This window comes from Entelurus aequoreus, linkage group LG25 (assembly GCF_033978785.1).
Source record: "Entelurus aequoreus isolate RoL-2023_Sb linkage group LG25, RoL_Eaeq_v1.1, whole genome shotgun sequence".
Lineage (NCBI taxonomy): Eukaryota > Metazoa > Chordata > Actinopteri > Syngnathiformes > Syngnathidae > Entelurus > Entelurus aequoreus.
The window spans coordinates 1,435,110-1,458,403 of NC_084755.1; the positions used below are offsets into that span (position 1 = coordinate 1,435,110).

A 23,294-nucleotide genomic window follows, 5' to 3' on the forward strand; every position below is an offset into this window, starting at 1 on the left:
AACAGAAAGAAACGACCCTTTTGTGTGAATGAGTGTAAATGGGGGAGGGAGGTTTTTTGGGTTGGTGCACTAATTGTAAGTGTATCTTGTGTTTTTTATGTTGATTTAATAATTTATTTATTTATTTTTATATTAATTTTTTATTTCCTGTGCGGCCCGATACCAATCGATCCGCGACCCGGTGGTTGGGGACCACTGCCTTAGAGCGTAGGGTGAAACTGTAACTGAGTGTGCAGCCCCATACGTCTCTCCCCATGAGTAAAATTCAACTCTGCCTGATTCCTTCTTGTCTTGTGTGTGTCCGGGGAAGAGAGGACTCGCGAGACCGATCTGGACCGGGCTGGGGAACGCTTGTGTACTGGGTTGGTCTCAGGTTTGTCCTTTAAGCTTTGAGAATAAACTGCAAAATACCAAATACTGCCTGGTGATTGAATATCAACATCAGCTTATTGCCATAAAAAGAATCTGGGAGAGACTAGCAATTTGAATTCCCCATTGGAGGAACGCTGGTCGACGTAACACTTGTCTAATAGATAGTTCGGTGTTTGAACCTGACACTACTCCAACGTATTTCAAAGTGCCATGTCCCTTGAGGAAAAACACACGAGAAAGAAACCTCACTTAAAAAAAAGCCTCCTCCAAATTGTGGCGCAAGGCAGAGCGACACGTGAGCCAAAATGAGCGAACACACGCCAGCGCCGTGTTGCTCATCAGGGCAAAAGACAGATGGTTGGGGAAGAGGATTTTCCAAAGCGAGTCAGGGAAACATACCAAACGTAATCCACGCTGCAGTCAGTGAGCCTGAAAATCTATCAGTGACATGAAGTCATATGAAAAAAGACAGATTAGCAAGAGACACCACGTGTGCGCGTCTTAAAAAGACGGAGGTCTTTTTGTGCGCCCGAAACGTGGCCCAGGGACACATTTTTTTATTCCTCTACGGATGAGTCACTAATTCCGGAGTGGTCCTTGACTGATAATGCCGCATTATTTCCCACCTCCACTCCACAATGGGCTGAATGAAAGCCCCTTTTCACTCAAATGCTAATGCCCACATCTGGCCGCGTCCGACACGGCGATCTGGGAGCGGATCAAAGCGGGCGGATGACGGCGTTCACGCGACAGCTCGGGCGCACACGGGGGTCAAGCGCTGAGCGAAAAAGAGGGCAACGACGTGTGTGTGTGTGTGTGACCGATAAAGTGATGACACCTCTCTGATTCAGAAGCTGACGGCCAGAGATGGAGGAGTAGTGGTGACATGGTTGGATGCTTATGAGTCATAATCGCTCACGAGCCCATCAGATTGATATGTGACTTCATCTTACCACTTAAAGACGGGTCAAGTTGCAGTTTCACCAATCCGAGTATATTCACGGATGATAGCCTATTCAGAATCAGAGTCAGAAATACAAACCCCGTTTCCATATGAGTTAGGAAATTGTGTTAGATGTAAATATAAACGGAATACAATGATTTGCAAATCCTTTTCAAGCCATATTCAGTTGAATGCGCTACAAAGACAACATATTTTTTGCAAATAATAATTAACTTAGGATTTCATGGCTGCAACACGTGCCAAAGTAGTTGGGAAAGGGCATGTTCACCACTGTGTTACATGGCCTTTCCTTTTAACAACACTCAGTAAAGGTTTGGGAACTGAGGAGACACATTTTTGAAGCTTCTCAGCTGGAATTCTTTCTCATTCTTGCTTGATGTACAGCTTAAGTTGTTCAACAGTCCGGGGGTCTCCCTTGTGCTATTTTAGGCTTCATAATGCCAAACACATTTTCAATGGGAGACAGGTCTGGACTACAGGCAGGCCAGTCTAGTACCTGCACTCTTTTACTATGAAGCCACGTGGCTTGGCATTGTGTTGCTGAAATAAGCAGGGGCGTCCATGATAACGTTGCTTGGATGGCAACATATGTTGCTCCAAAAGCTGTATGTACCTTTCAGCATTAATGGCGCCTTCACAGATGTGTAAGTTACCCATGTCTTGGGCACTAATACACCCCCATACCATCACACATGCTGGCTTTTACACTTTGCGCCTATAACAATCCGGATGGTTCTTTTCCTCTTTGGTCCGGAGGACACGACGTCCAGTTTCCAAAAACAATTTGAAATGTGGACTCGTCAGACCACAGAACACTTTCCCACTTTGTATCAGTCCGTCTTAGATGAGCTCGGGCCCAGCGAAGCCGACGGCGTTTCTGGGTGTTGTTGATAAGCGGTTTTCGCCTTGCATAGGAGAGTTAACTTGCACTTACAGATGTAGCGACCAACTGCAGTTACTGACAGTGGGTTTCTGAAGTGTTCCTGAGCCCATGTGGTGATATCCTTTACACACTGATGTCGCTTGTTGATGCAGTACAGCCTGAGGGATGGAAAGTCACTGCTTACGTGCAGTGATTTCTCCAGATTCTCTGAACCCTTTGATGATATTACGGAGCGTAGATGGTGAAATCCCTAAATTCCTTGCAATAGCTGCTTGAGAAAGGTTTTTCTTAAACTGTTCAACAATTTGCTCAGGCAATTGTTGACAAAGTGGTGACCCTCGCCCCATCCTTGTTTGTGAATGACTGAGCATTTCATGGAATCTGCTTTTATACCCAATCATGGCACCCACCTGTTCCCAATTAGCCTGCACACCTGTGGGATGTTCCAAATAAGTGTTTGATGAGCATTCCTCAACTTTATCAGTATTTATTGCCACCTTTCCCAACTTCTTTGTCACGTGTTGCTGCCATCAAATTCTAAAGTTAAAATGTTTATCAGTTTGAACATCAAATATGTTGTCTTTGTAGCATATTAAACTGAATATGGGTTGAAAATGATTTGCAAATCATTGTATTCCGTTTATATTTACATCTAACACCATTTCCCAACTCATATGGAAACGGGGTTTGTACTTGAATAATCCCCGAGGGGAAATAAAAATGCTCAGCACAATCCCCATTGGCCCTGCGACTGTCAAGACGAGGGGTTTTTCGCAGCCTACTGCGAGGATTGTTCTCCCGGGATGCAATCGGACTATACTGGACAAGGCTTGTAGGTAGGAACATTATTTCATTATTCAAACTCAAAGTACTACAAAAAGCGCTCAAGGCGAAGACAAGCTTAACGCAGGAAACAAAAGCTAAGACTTAGCATAAACTATGGACATGAACCATGAAACTAAAAACATGAAAAAAACTCACTGAACTGTGGCTTGAAACAAATAGCAAGAACTATGGACATGAAACAAAAGAGACTTACTGGACACGGCATGAATGGAACAGCATAAACTATGGCAAGAAAAGTCAAAACTAGAGATGTCCGATAATATCGGCCGGCCGATAAATGCTTTAAAATGTAATATCGGAAATTATTGGTATCGTTTTTTTTATTATCGGTATCGTTTTTTTAAAAAAATTTTATTAAATCAACATAAAAAACAAGATACACTTACAATTAGTGCACCAACCCAAAAAACCTCCCTCCCCCATTTACACTCATTCACACAAAAGGGTTGTTTCTTTCTGTTATTAATATTGTGGTTCCTACATTATATATCAATATATATCAATACAGTCTGCAAGGGATACAGTCCGTAAGCACACATGATTGTGCGTGCTGCTGGTCCACTAATAGTACTAACCTTTAACAGTTAATTTTACTAATTTTCATTAATTACTAGTTTCTATGTAACTGATTTTATATTGTTTTACTTTCTTTTTTATTCAAGAAAATGTTTTTAATTTATTTATCTTATTTTATTTTATTAATTTAAAAAAAAAAAAGGACCTTATCTTCACCATACCTGGTTGTCCAAATTAGGCATAATAATGTGTTAATTCCACAACTGTATATATCAGTATCGGTATTGGTTGATATCGGTATCGGTAATTAAAGAGTTGGACAATATCGGGATATCGGCAAAAAGCCATTATCGGACATCCCTAGTCAAAACCGAGCATGAAATGAACAATGTCGCCAGGCTTGGATAGTAGTCTCTGATTAGCGACAGGTGTGATCCGAACAAATGAGACAGGTGAAAACTATTGAGTCGCCATGGTGACTAAACAAACAAGGGAGCGTAAACAGGAACTAAAAGAGTCTTAAATAACCAGAAAATAACAAAAAACATGATCCAGACCACAGATCATGACAGCGATGAGGTGGCAACTTGTCCAGGGTGTACCCCGCCTTCCGCCCGAACGCAGCTGAGATAGGCTCCAGCACCCCCCGTGACCCCAAAAGGGACAAGCGGTAGAAAATGGATGGATGGACAATCCCATTGATAGAATAATTATATATACGTTATCACACAACTTTTATGCTTAAAGGCCGTCTATAGTTATTATCTATTGCAGTGGTCCCCAACTACCGGTCCGCGGACCGATTTGTACCGGGCCGCGCAAGAAATTAAAAAAAAAAAAAATATATTTTTTTTTTTTTTTTTTTTTAGTTAAATCAACATAAAAAACACAATATATACATTATACATCAATATAGATCAATACATTCTGCAGGGATACAGTCCATAAGCACACATGATTGTATTTCTTTATGGAGGAAAAAAAGAAAAAAAAAAAAAAAAAAAATCCCCCCCCCCGGTCCGTGGGACAAATTTTCAAGAGTTGACCGGTCCTCAGCTACAAAAAGGTTGGGGACCACTGATCTATTGTGCTCTTTTCTGCTTCGTGCAAGGGCACACAACTTGTTATCCTCCACGGCATATGAGGGGTGGCCTCGCCGCAGATGTTTTCCTTTGTTTCAGCCCGCTAACAAGCCAAGCTTTTCTTCTCGTCACTCACACAGACACCAATGACTTAGAAAGATGTAGAGACCGGCCGCATAAAGGGTTTTAAATGTAGAAAAATAAATCATAATGTGACCCTTTAAAAGGCATGTTACATGTTAAATTGCTGTTTTGTGGGGGCCAACAACCAATTTTAAAATAATTTCAATAGATGTTTGAGATACATATCATTGTTTTGAGTTAAGAGCTCTGTCACACAACCAAATTAACTTGTAAGTTGAGGTGCTACTGTATAAAAAGAGGAAACTGCAAAATACTAAATGTTGTCATAATAACATGTAATCATTAAAATAGCATTTTCATAGTCAAATACTACATAAAAGTCACGACAATAACATACTACGCACATCCCGTCCCCGTGGGGTTAATAGACTGCAGACGCAAAAAAAAAAGGTCAGCCGTGGGGTCTGCTTGACCTCCACCTCTTCGTTAATGACCGGCGGGGAGAGCGAGCTCGAGGTCAACTGTGGCGTGTACGAGCTGCCGTCACACGCACAATCCAAACATAGATAACATTTCCCCCGACAGGGGTGGGGGAGGAGCACAGGGGTCAGATGTCAACACCCTGCGAGGATTGTGGGAAAGAGACGCTAATAAGGTCCAATGTTGTTGCACCTGATGTGCTGATGGAAAACAGTAGCAACAACATAGTACCTCACTCAGGTGTGAGTACAACAACATAGTACCTCACTCAGGTGTGAGTACAACAACATAGTACCTCACTCAGGTGTGAGTACAACAACATAGTACCTCACTCAGGTGTGAGTACAACAACATAGTACCTCACTCAGGTGTGAGTACAACAACATAGTACCTCACTCAGGTGTGAGTACAACAACATAGTACCTCACTCAGGTGTGAGTAGGGATGTACAGTCGTGGTCAGAAGTGTTTAAAGGCCTACTGAAAGCCACTACTAGCGACCACGCAGTCTGATAGTTTATATATCAATGATGAAATCTTAACATTGCAACACATGCCAATACGGCCGGGTTAACTTATAAAGTGACATTTTAAATTTCCCGCTAAACTTCCGGTTGAAAACGTCTATGTATGATGACGTATGCGCGTGACGTCACTAGTTAAACGGAAGTATTCGGACACCATTGAATCCAATACAAAAAAGCTCTGTTTTCATCTCAAAATTCCACAGTATTCTGGACATCTGTGTTGGTGAATCTTTTGCAATTTGTTTAATGAACAATGAAGACTGCAAAGAAGAAAGTTGTAGGTGGGATCGGTGTATTAGCGGCTGGCTGCAGCAACACAACCAGGAGGACTTTGACTTGGATAGCAGACGGGCTATCCGACGCTAGCCGCGGACCGCACGGATGATCGTGGTGAAGTCCTTCGTCCTTCCGTCGATCGCTGGAACGCAGGTGAGCACGGGTGTTGATGAGCAAATGAGGGCTGGCTGGCGTAGGTGGAGCGCTAATGTTTTTAGCATAGCTCTGTGAGGTCCCGTAGCTAAGTTAGCTTCAATGGCGTCGCTAGCAACAGCATTGTTAAGCTTCGCCAAGCTGGAAATTATTAACCGTGTAGTTACATGTCCATGGTTTAATAGTATTGTTGATCTTCTGTCTATCCTTCCAGTCAGGGGTTTATTTATTTTGTTTATATCTGCATTTGAGCCCGATGCTATCACGTTAGCTCAGTAGCTAAAGAGCTTCATCGATGTATTGTCGTGGAGATAAAAGTCACTGTGAATGTCCATTTGGCGTTCTCGACTCTCATTTTCAAGAGGATATAGTATCCGAGGTGGTTTAAAATACAAATCCGTGATCCACAATAGAAAAAGGAGAAAGTGTAGAATCCAATGAGCCAGCTTGTACCTAAGTTACGGTCAGAGCGAAAAAAGATAAGTCCTGCACTGCACTCTAGTCCTTCACTCTCACGTTCCTCATCTACGAATCTTTCATCCTCGCTCAAATTAATGGGGTAATCGTCGCTTTCTCGATCCGAATCTCTCTCGCTGCTGGTGTAAACAATGGGGAAATGTGAGCAGCCCTTCAACCTGTGACGTCACGCTACTTCCGGTACAGGCAAGGCTTTTTTTTATCAGCGACATAAAGTTGCGAACTTTATCGTCGATGTTCTCTACTAAATCCTTTCAGCAAAAATATGGCAATATCGCGAAATGATCAAGTATGACACATAGAATGGATCTGCTATTCCCGTTTAAATAAAAAAAATTTCATTTCAGTAGGCCTTTAAATGGCTGTCCTGATCTTGCTGGCTGCAAAACGAGTTTACCTTCAGGTACTAATAAAGTAACCTAACCTAAGCTATAGCCAAAGCCAACCCTGACGGGGGCCGATCCGAGGACTTCACTTAACTACCCACTCTCTACCGTGTTTCTTTGTTTATCCGAGTGCTTTGATGTGGACACATTTGCATACGAGATCTCAGCATTCCTGAATATCCCCGTTAGCTGTGCTCTTGATAGCATACTTGTAGCAAACATTTTGTCTAATCTTATCCGAATTAGATTCGACTATGAAAATTAGTTTGTCTAAAACTGCCGTATCCCAGATTACTGCGCTCCATTTTATGTGCTTCAAACCCCAATTAATCTACAATCAATTCCGCACAATTCAAATAACTCAGGGGTGTCAAAGTCATTTTATCTCAGGGGCCACATGGAGGAAAATGTGTGCACACGTGGGCCGGACTATTAAAATCAAGGCCTTAAAGCTAAAAAATGAAGACAACGTCAGATTGTTTTCTTTGTCTTACTTTGGCCAAAAATAGAACAAACGCGTTCTGAAAATATTACAATAAAAATTAGAGATGTCCGATAATGGCTTTTTTGCCGATATTCCGATATTGTCCAACTCTTAATTACGGATTCCGATATCAAGCGATACCGATATATACAGTCGTGGAATTAACACATTATGATGCCTAATTTTGTTGTGATGCCCCGCTGGATGCATTAAACAATGTAACAAGGTTTTCCAAAATAAATCAACCCAAGTTATGGGGAAAAAAATGCCAACATGGCACTGCCATATTTATTATTGAAGTCACAAAGTGCATTATTTTTTTTTAACATGCCTCAAAACAGCAGCTTGGAATTTGGGACATGCTCTCCCGGAGAGAGCATGAGGAGGTTGAGGTGGGCGGGGTTGTATATTGTAGCGTCCCGGAAGAGTCAGTGCTGCCAGGGGTTCTGGGTATTTGTTCTGTTGTGTTTATGTTGATGCTCTCCCGAAATGTGTTTGTCATTCTTGTTTGGTGTGGGTTCACATATTTGTAACAGTGTTAAAGTTGTTTATACGGTCACCCTCAGTGTGACCTGTATGGCTGTTGACCAAGTATGCTTTGCATTCACTTGTGTGTGTGTGAAAAGGCGTAGATATTATGTGACTGGGCCGGCACGCAAAGGCAGTGCCTTTAAGGTTTATTGGCGCTCTGTACTTCTCCCTACGGCCGTGTACACAGCGGCGTCTTAAAAAGTCATACATTTTACTTTGTGAAACCGATACCGATAATTTACGATATTACATTTTAAAGCATTTATCGGCCGATAAATATAATATTTTTTATTTTCCTATTTTAATGATGTTAGATCTGTGTTGTTGTTGTTGGGGACAAGTGTTGTAAATGAGCTTTGGCTACAAACACTATGATGCATACATTGGATAACTGTTTCAGATGTCTATGTTTTTGTATCTGTCCCTATTTCTAATAAACCTCTATAATAATAATAATACTGCAGATATTATCGGACATCTCTAATAAAAATATCGAAGAAAAATACCGGCAACGGTAAAGTTTAGATCCATGAAGGAAAGAAGAAAGTGAATGAATGTTTATAACTGAATACATTTACATATGCATAAAAATGTGTTTTATTTTGTGTTATTTTTAGAATGAATGAAGTAACGTTTATGACAACCTTTTTCCAAAGCACAATATAGAATGTGAGATATAACAGGATAATGCATACATTTATCATTTGTTGTCAAAACGCTTACAAAAAAGTAGGACCCAAAAAATGTACTGTGGGATATGGATGATGTTTGATAAGAAATTATCGAGTTCGAGCCTATTATCGAATCCTCTTATCGAACCGATTCCTTATCGATTCTCTTATCGAGTCCAGATAGGTTGTTGTATATGGAAAAAAAACAATATTTGGTTTAACAAAAGATCACTTTTATTATATAGGAAAACAATTTAATCTAATAAATAAATATTGACTGTTACCCCCCTAAAAAAATAAAATAAAATAAATTCCAAAATTCTCGAAAAAACTGTTGCACAGCAGCTAAATGAACACTTAGTGACTAACAATCTCTGTGAACCTTTTCAATCCGGTTTCAGGGCAAATCACTCTACGGAGACAGCCCTCGCAAAAATGACTAATGATCTATTGCTAACGATGGATTCTGATGCATCATCTATGTTGCTGCTTCTTGATCTTAGCGCCGCTTTCGATACCGTCGATCATAATATTTTATTAGAGCGTATCAAAACACGTATTGGTATGTCAGACTTAGCCTTGTCTTGGTTTAACTCTTATCTTACTGACAGGATGCAGTGCGTCTCCCATAACAATGTGACCTCGGACTATGTTAAGGTAACGTGCGGAGTTCCCCAGGGTTCGGTTCTTGGCCCTGCACTCTTTAGTATTTACATGCTGCCGCTGGGTGACATCATACGCAAGTACGGTGTTAGCTTTCACTGTTATGCTGATGACACTCAACTCTACATGCCCCTAAAGCTGACCAACACGCCGGATTGTAGTCAGCTGGAGGCGTGTCTTAATGAAATTAAACAATGGATGTCCGCTAACTTTTTGCAACTCAACGCTAAGAAAACGGAAATGCTGATTATCGGTCCTGCTAGACACCAACATCTATTTAATAATACCACCTTAACATTTGACAACCAAACAATTAAACAAGGAGACTCGGTAAAGAATCTGGGTATTATCTTCGACCCAACTCTCTCGTTTGAGTCACACATTAAGAGTGTTACTAAAACGGCCTTCTTTCATCTCCGTAATATCGCTAAAATTCGTTCCATCTTGTCCACTAGCGACGCTGAGATCATTATTCATGCGTTCGTTACGTCTCGTCTCGATTACTGTAACGTATTATTTTCGGGCCTCCCTATGTCTAGCATTAAAAGATTACAGTTGGTACAAAATGCGGCTGCAAGGCTTTTGACAAAAACAAGAAAGTTTGATCATATTACGCCTATACTGGCTCACTTGCACTGGCTTCCTGTGCACTTAAGATGCGACTTTAAGGTTTTACTACTTACGTATAAAATATTACACGGTTTAGCTCCAGCCTATCTCGCCGATTGTATTGTACCATATGTCCCGACAAGAAATCTGCGTTCAAAGAACTCCGGCTTATTAGTGATTCCCAGAGCCAAAAAAAAGTCTGCGGGCTATAGAGCGTTTTCTATTCGGGCTCCAGTACTCTGGAATGCCCTCCCGGTAACAGTTAGAGATGCTACCTCAGTAGAAGCATTTAAGTCCCATCTTAAAACTCATTTGTATAATCTAGCCTTTAAATAGACCCCCCCTTTTTTAGACCAGTTGATCTGACGTTTCTTTTCTTCTCTCCTCTTCTCCCCTGTCCCTTGCGAGGGGGAGTCGCATAGGTCCGGTGGCCATGGATGAAGTGCTGGCTGTCCAGAGCCGGGACCCCGGGTGGACCACTAGCCTGTGCATCGGTTGGGGACATCTCTGCGCTGCTGACCCGTCTCCGCTCGGGATGGTTTCCTGTTGGCCCCGCTGTGGACTGGACTCCCGCTGATGTGTTGGATCCACTGTGGACTGGACTTTCACAATGTTATGTCAGACCCACTCGACATCCGTTGCTTTCGGTCTCCCCTAGAGGGGGGGGGTTACCCACATATGCGGTCCTCTCCAAGGTTTCTCATAGTCATTCACCGACGTCCCACTGGGGTGAGTTTTTCCTTGCCCGTATGTGGGCTCTGTACCGAGGATGTCGTTGTGGCTTGTACAGCCCTTTGAGACACTTGTGATTTAGGGCTATATAAATAAACATTGATTGATGATTGATTGAAATAAATATTAACTGTTGTTACCCAAAGTATATTAGGGGGGATTTTTCAGAAAAACAAATCTATACAGTAACACAAAAACAACCTGTCTCTGAGATCACTATAGGTGTATAAATAATAATAGTGTTAAATAAAATCAGTCCCTTGGGCACAAAACTGAAAATAATACAGCTCTCCAAAAAGTGCACTTCTGCTGCTATTGGAACATAACTGTTTGTTATGATGCTTTGACATTTTTGCACTTTATTTCTTTATTGACAGAAAATTCTATGAAGAGAAAAGTTGTTTGCAAATGTGGTTACAATGCTAAAAAATGAAAAGTTAAAGCTAAAAAAAGAAATACACTTTGAGTTAACATTATTCCTTTATAGGGGGAAAGATGTTATGAGCTAGGGAATATAACAACTACACTACCCAGCATGCAACGGGAGTGACGAGCATGCGCGGTAGCCCCGAAAAGTGTTGTTGGATATCGTCACCCGGCAGCTAAGAATGAGGTTATGAGAACGCTGTGAAAGTAAACGTCAAGAACTCAGCCAACACGCCTCATCTGCATTATTTATAATTAGACAGACAACACATATACAGTGTGATTTTGTAACGTTTACAAGGAAAGAAAAACAAAAGTTAAAAAAGTGAGATATGTAGTATATATATGTATGTGCTGCGGTTGTTTTAAGAACGTTGCGACAGCTGCCGTAAAGGAGGTGCGTTGCTAGCCTGGTTGCTATGTTTCCGGTTGGTCGTAAAAGTGTTGGTCATGTGTTTTACCCTGCTCAAATCTCTCAGTAAAGTTATTCATTGGATTATACCTTTTATTTTGAACTTTATTACACCTTGGAGCGCTTTTTCCCGGTCCATTGTTTTTCCTGCTTTCGCTATCTGCGCCTAATGACTGAGCTACGTGACGTCATTTCTTGTGATGTCACACGGAGCATTTCTGGTCGGGACGGGATTCGAATAAAGAACCAACTCTTTTTCTTTACTATAGTGGTCTCGATAACGGGTACCGGTTCTCAAAAAGGGATTAGAGTCCGAGGACTCGGTTCTTTTCTTATCGAACATCCGGGAAAACCCGGTTTCGAGTATCATCCCTACTGTGGGACCCCATTTTGAAAATTCCTAGCACCAACACTGACAGAGTATTGGTGCGTGCGAAACAGCAGCAGACCGGTTCTAATACTAATCAAATATCATCCCGGGGGCCTTGACTTTGACACGTAGGAAATAACCGAAGCGGCCAGCGAGTGACAGACACAATAGAGTAGAAGGAACTGGTAGAAAGTGAAACAGCAAAACTTACGTCTGTGTCGGGACCTTTATCAGCTCCGGGACAGGAGAAGGTTACAAACTCGTGGCACCGCTTGTGAACCACAAAACAGCACACTGAAAGAAGACAAGAAGAGGAAAAGGGATACAGTAAGCCAGGGGTGTCAAACTCAAAATGTAAAACTGAACAAAGCCGCGGGCCAAAGTTGAACAAATTAACCTTTTAATAGGGACCCAAACAAGTTTTGCATTGAATATTGAACAAGCAAGGCTTATATAACTTTATAGTGACATGCAAAATCCAGTTTCAAATCATAATAATTCAAAAATATCAATGGCATATCAAATAAAATGTAAATAAAAATGTAATGCCTCTTTTCTATTTGCAGCCTTCTGAGATAAATAACAACATAAACGTTTTCCACAGGCTAATAATACATTTGAAAATAAAATAACAATAATGAATGAATCAAACATTCAAGCCTTGAAGTAGCAAGAGAAAGTGCATGAATAAAACGCTAATTATCGCTCAGTTTGCTACACTGATTTGCTTTAACACTGAATATGGAACGAGCAACGCTTATATAACTTAATAGTGCAAAATCAACTTTCAAAAAAACAAACGAAAAAACATCAATGTATATTAAAGGCCTACTGAAACCTACTACTACCGACCACGCAGTCTGATAGTTTATATATCAATGATGAAATCTTAACATTGCAACACATGCCAATACGGCCGGGTTAACTTATAAAGTGACATTTTAAAATTCCCGGGAAATATCCGGCTGAAACATCGCGGTATGATGACGTATGCGCGTGACGAAGTCCGAGTAACGTAAGTTATGGTACCCCGTAGAATCCTATACAAAAAGCTCTGTTTTCATTTCATAATTCCACAGTATTCTGGACATCTTTTGCAATTTTTTTAATGAACAATGAAGGCTGCAAAGAAGACAGTTGTAGGTGGGATCGATGTATTAGCAGCGGACTACAGCAACACAACCAGGAGGACTTTGTTGGAGCGCTAGCCGCGCTAGCCGCGCTAGCCGCCGACTTCACCTTGACTTCCTACGTCTCCGGGCCGCCAAACGCATCGGGTGAAGTCCTTCGTCCTTCTGCCGATCGCTGGAACGCAGGTGAGCACGGGTGTTGATGAGCAAATGAGGGCTGGCTGGCGTAGGTGGAGAGCTAATGTTTTTAGCATAGCTCTGTGCAGTCCGGTTGCTAAGTTAGCTTCAATGGCGTCGTTAGCACAGCATTGTTAACCTTCGCCAGCCTGGAAAGCATTAACCGTGTATTTACATGTCCACGGTTTAATAGTATTGTTGATTTTCTATCTAGCCTTCCAGTCAGGGGTTTATTTCTTTTGTTTCTATATGCAGTTAAAGCAAGATGCTATCACGTTAGCTCGTAGCTAAAGCATTTCGCCGATGTATTGTCGTGGAGATAAAAGGCACTGAATATCCATTTCGCGTGCTCGACTCTCATTTTCAAGAGGATATAGTATCCCAGGTGGTTTAAAATACAAATCCGTGATCCACAATAGAAAAAGGAGAGTGTGGAATCCAATGAGCCAGCTTGTACCTAAGTTACGGTCAGAGCGAAAAAAGATACGTCCATCACTGCCTCTCAAGTCCTTCACTGTAACGTTCCTCATCTACGAATCTTTCATCCTCGCTCAAATTAATGGGGTAATCATCACTTTCTCGGTCCGAATCTCTCTCGCTCCATTGTAAACAACGGGGAATTGTGAGGAATACTAGCTCCTGTGACGTCACGCTACTTCCGCTACAGGCAAGGCTTTTTTTTATCAGCGAGCAAAAGTTGCGAACTTTATCGTCGATTTTCTCTACTAAATCCTTTCAGCAAAAATATGGCAATATCGCGAAATGATCAAGTATGACACATAGAATGGATCTGCTAGTCCCGTTTAAATTAAAAAAAATCATTTCAGTAGGCCTTTAAATTTTTCCACAGGCTAATAAATTTGAAAATAAAATAATGAATAAACCAACCATTCAGGACTTTAAACTGCTCAGTTTGCAACACACTGATCTAATCTGATGTGCCCAAGCCAGATACCTGCCACCTTTTCTGGGATGCTAGTTCATTAATGTCGGGGCTCAGGTGGGCGGGGTTTGGTGGTAGCGGGGGGTGTATATTGTAGCGTCCCGGAAGAGTTAGTGCTGCAAGGGGTTCTGGGTATTTGTTCTGTTGGGTTTATGTTGTTTTTACGGTGCGGATGTTCTCCCGAAATGTGTTGGTCATTCTTGTTTGGTGTGGCTTCACAGTGTGGCGCATATTTGTAACAGTGTTAAAGTTGTTTATACGTTCACCCTCAGTGTGATCTGTATGGCTGTTGACCAAGTATGCCATTTCTACAACTCTTATTTTTTTGTGATGTAGTGATTGGAGCACATACTTGTTGGTCACAAAAAACATTCATGAAGTTTGCTTCTTTTATGAATTTATTATGGGTCTACTGAAAAGGTGAGGGTCAAAAGTATACATACAGCAATGTTAATATTTGCTTACATGTCCCTTGGCAAGTTTACCTGCAATAAGGCGCTTTTGGTAGCCATCCACAAGCTTCTGCTGGAATTTTTGACCACTAAATTGGTGCAGTTCAGCTAAATGTGTTGCTTTTCTGACATGGACTTGTTTCTTCAGCATTGTCCACACCTTTAAGTCAGGACTTTCATTCATTCTAGCCTGATTTAGCCATTCCTTTACCACTTTTGACGTGTGTTTGGGGTCATTGTCCTGTTGGAACACCCAACTGTTTCATCTAAAATCATATAGACAAAGATACGACCTTCTGGAGGAAAGTTCTGTGGTCAGATGAAACAAAAATGGAGCTGTTTGGCCACAAAACCCAGCAATACGTTTGGAGGAGAAAAGGTGAGGCCTTTAAACCCAGGAACACCACCTACCGTCAAGCATGGTGGTGGTAGTATTATGTTCTGGGCCTGTTTTGCTGCCAATGGAACTGGTGCTTTACAGAGAGTAAATGGGACAATGAAAAAAGGAGGATTACCCCCGAATTCTTCAGGACAAGCTAAAATCATCAGCCCGGAGGTTGGGTCTTGGGCGCAGTTGGGTGTTCCAACAGGACAATGACCCCAAACACACGTCAAAAGTGGTAAAGAAATGGCTAAATCAGGCTAAAATGAAGGTTTTAGAATGGCCTTCCCGGAGTGTGGACAATGCTGAAGAAACAAGTCCATGTCAGAAAAGCAACACATTTAGCTGAACTGCACCAATTTTGTGGTCAAAAATTCCAGCAGAAGCTTGTGGATGGCTACCAAAAGCGCCTTATTGCAGGTAAACTTGCCAAGGGACATGTAAGCAAATATTAACATTGCTGTATGTATACTTTTGACCCTCACATTATCAGTAGACCCATAATAAATTCATAAAAGAAGCAAACTTCATGAATCTATCACAAAAAAAATAAGAGTTGTAGAAATGATTGTAAACTCAAGACAGCCATGACATGATGTTCTTTACAAGTGTATGTACACTTTTGACCACCACTGTAAGTGTCTATATTAGCTATAATAGCCTACTATCAAAATGACCATGTGTCGCAGGCTGAAGCAAATCTGCGTTGACAGAAATGTTGAAATGTGATATTTATTCTACACATTTTGACAACATTAGAAAATATTAGTAAAACTTCTCAGAAGGTGAGTTAACTCCTGGAAATTTCTGTCTTAGAATGGCCAAAGGCAGGGGTCACCAACCTTTTTGAAACCAAGAGCTACTTCTTGGGTAGTGATTAATGCGAAGGGCTACCAGTTTGATACACACTTAAATAAATTGCCAGAAATAGCCAATTTGCTCAATTTACCTTTAACTCTATGTTATTATTAATAATTAATGATATTTACACTTAATTGAACGGTTTAAAAGAGGAGAAAACACGAAAAAAATGACAATTCAATTTTAAAACATAGTTTATCTTCAATTTCAACTCTTTAAAATTCAAAATTCAACCGAAATAAAGAGAAAAACTTAAAAAAATTATTTATGGAACATCATTAGTAATTTTTCCTGATTAAGATTAATTTTAGAATTTTGATGACATGTTTTAAATATGTTAAAATCCAATCTGCACTTTGTTAGAATATATAACAAATTGGACCAAGCTATATTTCTAACAAAGACAAATCATTATTTCTTCGATTTTCCAGGATAAAAATTTTAAAGGAAATTCAAAAGACTTTGAAATAAGATTTAAATTTGATTCTACAGATTTTCTAGATTTGCCAGAATAATTTTTTAGAATTTTAATCATAATAAATTTGAAGAAATATTTCACAAATATTCTTCGTCGAAAAAGCAGAAGCTAAAATGAAGGATTAAATTAAAATGTATTTATTATTCTTTACAATAAAAAAAATACATTTACTTGAACATTGATTTAAATTGTCAGGAAAGAAGAGGAAGGAATTTAAAAGGTAAAAAGGTATATGTGTTTAAAAATCCTAAAATCATTTTTAATGTTGTATTTTTTCTCTAAAATTGTCTTTCTGAAAGTTATAAGAAGCAAAGTAAAAAAAATTAATGAATTTATTTAAACAAGTGAAGACCAAGTCTTTAAAATATTTTCTTGGATTTTCAAATTCTATTTGAGTTTTGTCTCTCTTGGAATTAAAAATGTCAGGCAAAGCGAGACCAGCTTGGTAGTAAATAAATACAATTTAAAAAATAGAGGCAGCTCACTGGTAAGTGCTGCTATTTGAGCTATTTTTAGAACAGGCCGGCGGGCTACTCATCTGGTCCTTACGGGCTACCTGGTGCCCGCGGGCACCGCGTTGGTGACCCCTGGCCAAAGGTATAGAAGTGTGTGTCCAAGTTAAAGGAAACTGCAGGCTGTCTTCTTTTAATGGATTTATTACAATCTTTGGCAAGCTAGGTCATGTTTGCTGTGGTCTGGAACAACACTGCAACATTTGCTGTGGTCTGGAACAACACGGCACACAAACAACTATCAGAAATGCAGCCAATATTACATACAGATAATGTGTCACGAGACATGCAAATATAAATTAAATACAAAGAGGATAAAAGTAAAGGATATTAAATGAGCTCAAATATAGCTACAAATGAGGCATAATGACTTAGACTTCCTTTTATTATTAAATTTGAACTTTACAGTACAGATAAGAAGGAAATTTGGTTGCATTAGCTGGTTGTAGTGCAGGATAAAAGAGCAATAAGGTGCAGATATAAATAAATAGATTACTGTACAGATAAATATATTGCACTTTTGCATATGTATCCACGTTTATGGATGTATGTTATATTGTCTTTATATTCCAGCCACTTAATCCCTTTCACAGCTGACTCTTCTCACCCTGAACACAAACTATTCTCCCCTCTCCCCTCAGGCAGGAGACTACGGTCCATCCAGACCCACACCTCCCACCACCTGAACAGTTCCCCCCCCCCTCGGCCATCAAGGCACATGAACAATAACAAGATCTGATAGCTCAGTTACAGCTCATGTTATTCTATTCTGTGTTTTATGTTGCACCAAGTAAAATTCCTAGTTTGTGAACCCCTTCTCAAACGATGGCAATAAAAAACTATTCTGATCCTGATTCTTTTGGGGGGGGAATTGAGGGTATTATTTTGATGCGTTCAAGAGTCTTACGGCCTGAGGGAAGAAGCTGCTACAGAACCTGGAGGTTCCGCTACGGAGGCTGTGGAACCTCTTTTATAGAGTATGATGCAATATGTACATACAGCAAGCCTAAATAGCACGTTAGCATTTGATTTTTATTAAGGATCCCCATTAGCTGGTTGCCACAACAACCCACTAAGCTTCCTGGGGTCCACAAACTCAATACAATCACAAGTAAAAGCATATAATTATAACTACACAATACAAAAAAAAAATAAAAGCATCAATAAGAAAACAAGCACACAATTTACAGTCAGAATAATTATTACCATATAAATATAACAAAAATCATCAACAAGCAAACTAATGTAAAGACTCGGATAAAATATTACTTTCCTTTTAAAAACCAGTTTACTTTCAATGCCAGCGAGAATTGGAGGCAGGTTATTCCAGAGCGATACAGTTCTATAAGTAAAAGATTTCCGCAAAGCATTCTTCCTGGGACGAGGGAGTACACAATTGATTAGCTTGCAGTCATGCACTGACCAAATATGCCTGAATAGCACTCCAACAAGTCAATAACATCAACAAAAGCTCACCTTTGTGCATTCACGCACAGTATAAAACGTTTGGTGGACAAAATGAGAAAGGAGTGGAAGATATTACATGTAAACAAACTGTTGTGTCACAGTGACCAAATATGCCTGATTAGCACTCCAACAAGTCAATAACATCAACAAAAGCTCACCTTTGTGCATTCACGCACAGTATAAAACGTTTGGTGGACAAAATGAGACAAAATGAGACAAAGGAGTGGAAGATATTACATGTAAACAAACTGTTGCGTCACAGTGACCAAATATGCCTGATTAGCACTCCAACAAGTCAATAACATCAACAAAAGCTCACCTTTGTGCATATACGCACAGTATAAAACGTTTGGTGGACAAAATGAGACAAAGGAGTGGAAGATATTACATGTAAACAAACTGTTGCGTCACAGTGACCAAATATGCCTGATTAGCACTCCAACAAGTCAATAATATTAACAAAAGCTCACCTTTGTGCATTCACGCACAGTATAAAACTTTTGGTGGACAAAATGAGACAAAGAAAGAGTGGAAGATTTTACATGTAAACAAACTGTTGCTTCACAGTGACCAAATAAGCCTGAATAGCCCTCCAACAAGTCAATAACATCAACAAAAGCTCACCTTTGTGCATTCACGCACAGTATAAAACATTTGGTGGACAAAATGAGACAAAGGAGTGGAAGATATTACATGTAAACAAACTGTTGCGTCACAGTGACCAAATATGCCTGATTAGCACTCCAACAAGTCAATAACATCAACAAAAGCTCACCTTTGTGCATTCACGCACAGTATAAAACTTTTGGTGAACAAAATGAGACAAAAGAGTGAAAGATTTTAAATGTAAACAAACTGTTGCATCACAGTGACCAAATATGCGTGATTAGCACTCCAACAAGTCAATAACATCAACAAAAGCTCACTTTTGTGCATGCACGCACAGTATAAAACTTTTGGTGGACAAAATGAGACAAAATGAGACAGAGTGGAAGATATTACATGTAAACAAACTGTTGCGTCACAGTGACCAAATATGCCTGAATAGAACTCCAACAAGTCAATAACATCAACAAAAGCTCACCTTTGTGCATTCACGCACAGTATAAAACGTTTGGTGGACAAAATGAGACAAAATGAGACAAAGGAGTGGAAGATATTACATGTAAACAAACTGTTGCGTCACAGTGACCAAATATGCCTGATTAGCACTCCAAAAAGTCAATAACATCAACAAAAGCTCACCTTTGTGCATTCACGCACAGTATCAAACGTTTGGTGGACAAAATGAGACAAAGGAGTGGAAGATATTACATGTAAAGAAACTGTTGCGTCACAGTGACCGAATATGCCTGATTAGCACTCCAACAAGTCAATAACATTAACAAAAGCTCACCTTTGTGCATTCACGCACAGTATAAAACTTTTGGTGGACAAAATGAGACAAAGAAAGAGTGGAAGATTTTACATGTAAACAAACTGTTGTGTCACAGTGACCAAATATGCCTGATTAGCACTCCAACAAGTCAATAACATCAACAAAAGCTCACCTTTGTGCATTCACGCACAGTATAAAACGTTTGGTGGACAAAATGAGACAAAGAAAGAGTAGAAGATTTTACATGTAAACAGCGTCACAGTCCACACTATGGTGAGTTCAAGAACCGCCAAAATTAGTAGGACAAAACGATGTTGACCAAATAGTCTCATCAGTGAAGCATACATACAAACATGTTAAACAGGGGTAGTTCTAACAATTGGGAAGTTTTATGTCATGTTTGTCCTCAAACAAAAAACATACTAAAACAAATTATTTTTCCCGCCGTCTTTTTCCATTCTCAACCCTTTGAAATAAAAATGCTCCAGGGAACCACTAGGGCGGGACTAAAGAGCATGCATGCGGCTCGAGAGCCGCGGGTTGCTTACCCCCTGGTCTAGGAGGTTTTTCCTAATGAGCATTTCCAGTGCAATGAATGTTTGCACAGTGCTGTGGGAGTGTGTCAAAGATGAACGTACCCCCGCTGCAGGAGCAGGGGCAGCAGCACACGCAGGACCAACCCATCTCTTTCGCTAATAAAGAGGAAATGAAGCAGCCGGGGAGACGAGTGGAATAAAACAGCTCAGCAAAAATAGTCACTTGTCACGTTCGTGATGGAACGGGCCGCCAAAATAAAGTGTAATGCAAGCTGGATTTGCTTGAAAGATACAAGTGGAACAAACAAGCTTGCAGAAAATAAAGAGGACACGAGTCACACACACAACTTCCACGCTGGATTACATTCTCTATTTGCTGGAATAGAAACTATGACGGATCTCTGCAGAACCGAGGAATTGTGTTGTTCTGCCACCAAACATGCATGAAAAGTACAACAAAATGTTTAGTACACGGTATGGATACACAGGGCCGGCCCGTGGCATAGGCCGTATGGGCAAATGCTAAGGGCGCCGTCCATCAGGGGGCGCCACGCCACTGCCACAAATGTTGGAGAAAAAAAAAAAAAAGTTGGTACTATTATTTCTAAATACAAAAAATAATCCCACGTTAATTAAAATGCAAAGTAAAGCCTATTTAATAGAAATATTTGTTACAACATTACGCCCCCCCCACAAGATGTCAAAACGGCCAAAACTGTCAAGTGCCCAGGGAACAAAAAAGAGAAAAGAAGAGGAGAAACGAGAAAAAGACAGAGGTAGCAGGTATGTAACGTTAGCCTACATGAAATTATTTGTCTGTTACAGAATGTGATAGTAACCTGGCTTTTTAGCACTAAGCTAATGTTACATGATTCGGCAATTGCTAATCAATAAATAGCTAGTTCTGTTTTAACGTCGGGTTAATATTGTGGAGGGGGCTAAATTGTTATGGAAAATAATAATGTAACGTTAGGTAATTACAGTACTCCCACCTTACATTCCTCAGGGACATTTGTATTAGATCTTTTAAGCAGGTGTTTTTTGTTTACATTGTTGTTGCCCTCTGGTTAGCTAATGTTTGCCCTGCAGGTAATAGTCACTTTTCCACCCCTTTATATATTAGGTATAGTTGTAAGCCTAGTTGTTAAAATGCACATCATTAATGTTAATTAAGCAATATCACATGAGAGGGAATGCTGTTTTTTTAATTTGAGCACTGCTGTGATTCGGTTAAAGATAATCATAACATAACATTCTCATATAATATGTTCATTTGCTTTCTTTAAGTAAAAAAAAAAGTAAAAGACAAAGCTATTCGGTTTCTTGTGAGTATATACACTTCACTGCCGATGTGGGGGGGCGCCACCTAAAATCTTGCCAAGGGCGCCAGATTGGTTAGGGCCAGGCCTGTGGATACAGTACAATTCCCGGTACCTGGTATACCGGGACTCAACTGTACTCATTTTCCATACTTTCGTGTGTCTTCATGGTGTATTGCATGTTGTGGGGGGGCGTGGCCTGCGGGCCTGCAGCGAAGCGGGATGTGCCAGGACCGGCTTCGAGATCAGCGACAGGTGCGTAGATGACATAGGTGAGAGTGTTTGTCTGATCATCTGTCGCTCTGTTAAAGGCAGCAGTCGGGGAGGAGAAGGGAGAGCTGTTGAAGGTGGAACACGAGTCGGAGCAGAGCAGAGAGACCATTGATGTGCTCAAGCGAGGCAAAAGACAATTGCTGAAAAGCACAAAGACTTTTGCACAATCCAACAAGATTATTGTAAAATAAACGGTGTTGTAAACTCTGAAAAGGAGTGGTGATGTCAGTAACTGGTGGTCCTAAGAACCCAGAGGAGCAAGATCTCCACACATGTAAATTGTTTAATAATACAATCAATTGTTTAATTTAAAAATTTTAAGAGTTAACTTGTTTTCTTACACATCTACGTCTCATTTGCAAGTACTGTACTGTATTCCATCCATCCATTTTATACCGTTTGTCCTTCTCGGGGTTGCAAGGGGCTATCCCAGCTGGAAGGCGGGGTACACCCTGGACAAGTCGCCACCTCATCGTAGGGCCAACACAGATAGACAACATTCACACTCACATTTACACTAGTATAGACCTTATTTTTCTGGACTATAGGGAGAACTGCCGAGGAGCGGGTCTATTCAGGTCTATTTTCATACACCAGATTATAAGGCGCATTAAAGGAGTCATATTATTATGATTTTTTTATCTAAATGTAAAAGACTTCCTTGTGGTCTACATAACATGTAATGGTGGTTCTTTGCTCAAAATGTTGCATAGATGATGTTTTACACATCATCTTCAAGTCGCTTTCTGACAGTCTCTTCAGGATGCGCCGTTTTGTGGGCGGGTCTTATTTACGTGCCTCCACTGTGACAGCGTCTCATCCCCGTCATCTTTGTTGTAGCGGTGTAGCGTGCAAGAACGGGAGTGGAAGAAGTGTCAAAAGATGGCGCTAACTGTTTTAATGACATTCAGACTTTACTTCAATCGATAACGGAGCAGCATCTCCTCATCCGTGGCTCACTAGTGCAACAACAACGCCCGGAGTGTGTCCCGTGAAAAACCGTCCGACCGGAAATCTCTAATAACTAAAGTTAATTGGGTGAATAATTGAACTCACTACACCGGTATGTTTTAGCGCTTTGATAGCTAGTCTACTGACAGATATAAGTAAGAACTTTATGCTACTTTATATTAGAAATGGCAACAGTGGAGGATGAATGTCACATAAGAAGATAATAGACTACGGTGTCGGCACGGACTACAAAGATGGACACGAGCAAATTTTCAGGATTTATGCAGATCCCAAATACAGATCAGCAGGTACCAGAAGGTAAGAAAAGTTGCTTTTGCATAATATTCCGAAACAAAACGCCAGATATGTCTTACCTTATACACACACCATAATAATACTCCTGTTTAATGCGCCGACAATCCTTTAAGCGGTGTGGCTTCATAGCTTACCAAAGTCCTACTAAAACATTTTGATAGATTTTTGAGTCCCGTG

At 40.4% G+C, this 23,294-nt stretch overlaps 1 protein-coding gene across 2 annotated transcripts in view; it reads right to left on the reverse strand.

The window, feature by feature from the left end:
* Nucleotides 1-23,294, reverse strand: part of LOC133642565 (uncharacterized) — a 194,471-nt gene that overhangs the window by 77,854 nt on the left and 93,323 nt on the right. The window contains exon 3 of one of the 2 annotated variants that reach the window (XM_062036830.1): nucleotides 12,155-12,237. In XM_062036830.1, the coding sequence (XP_061892814.1) occupies nucleotides 12,155-12,237 (83 nt within the window). Of the gene's footprint in view, nucleotides 1-12,154; nucleotides 12,238-23,294 lie in introns of those variants that run through there. The other variant, XM_062036832.1, reaches the window with a different exon arrangement.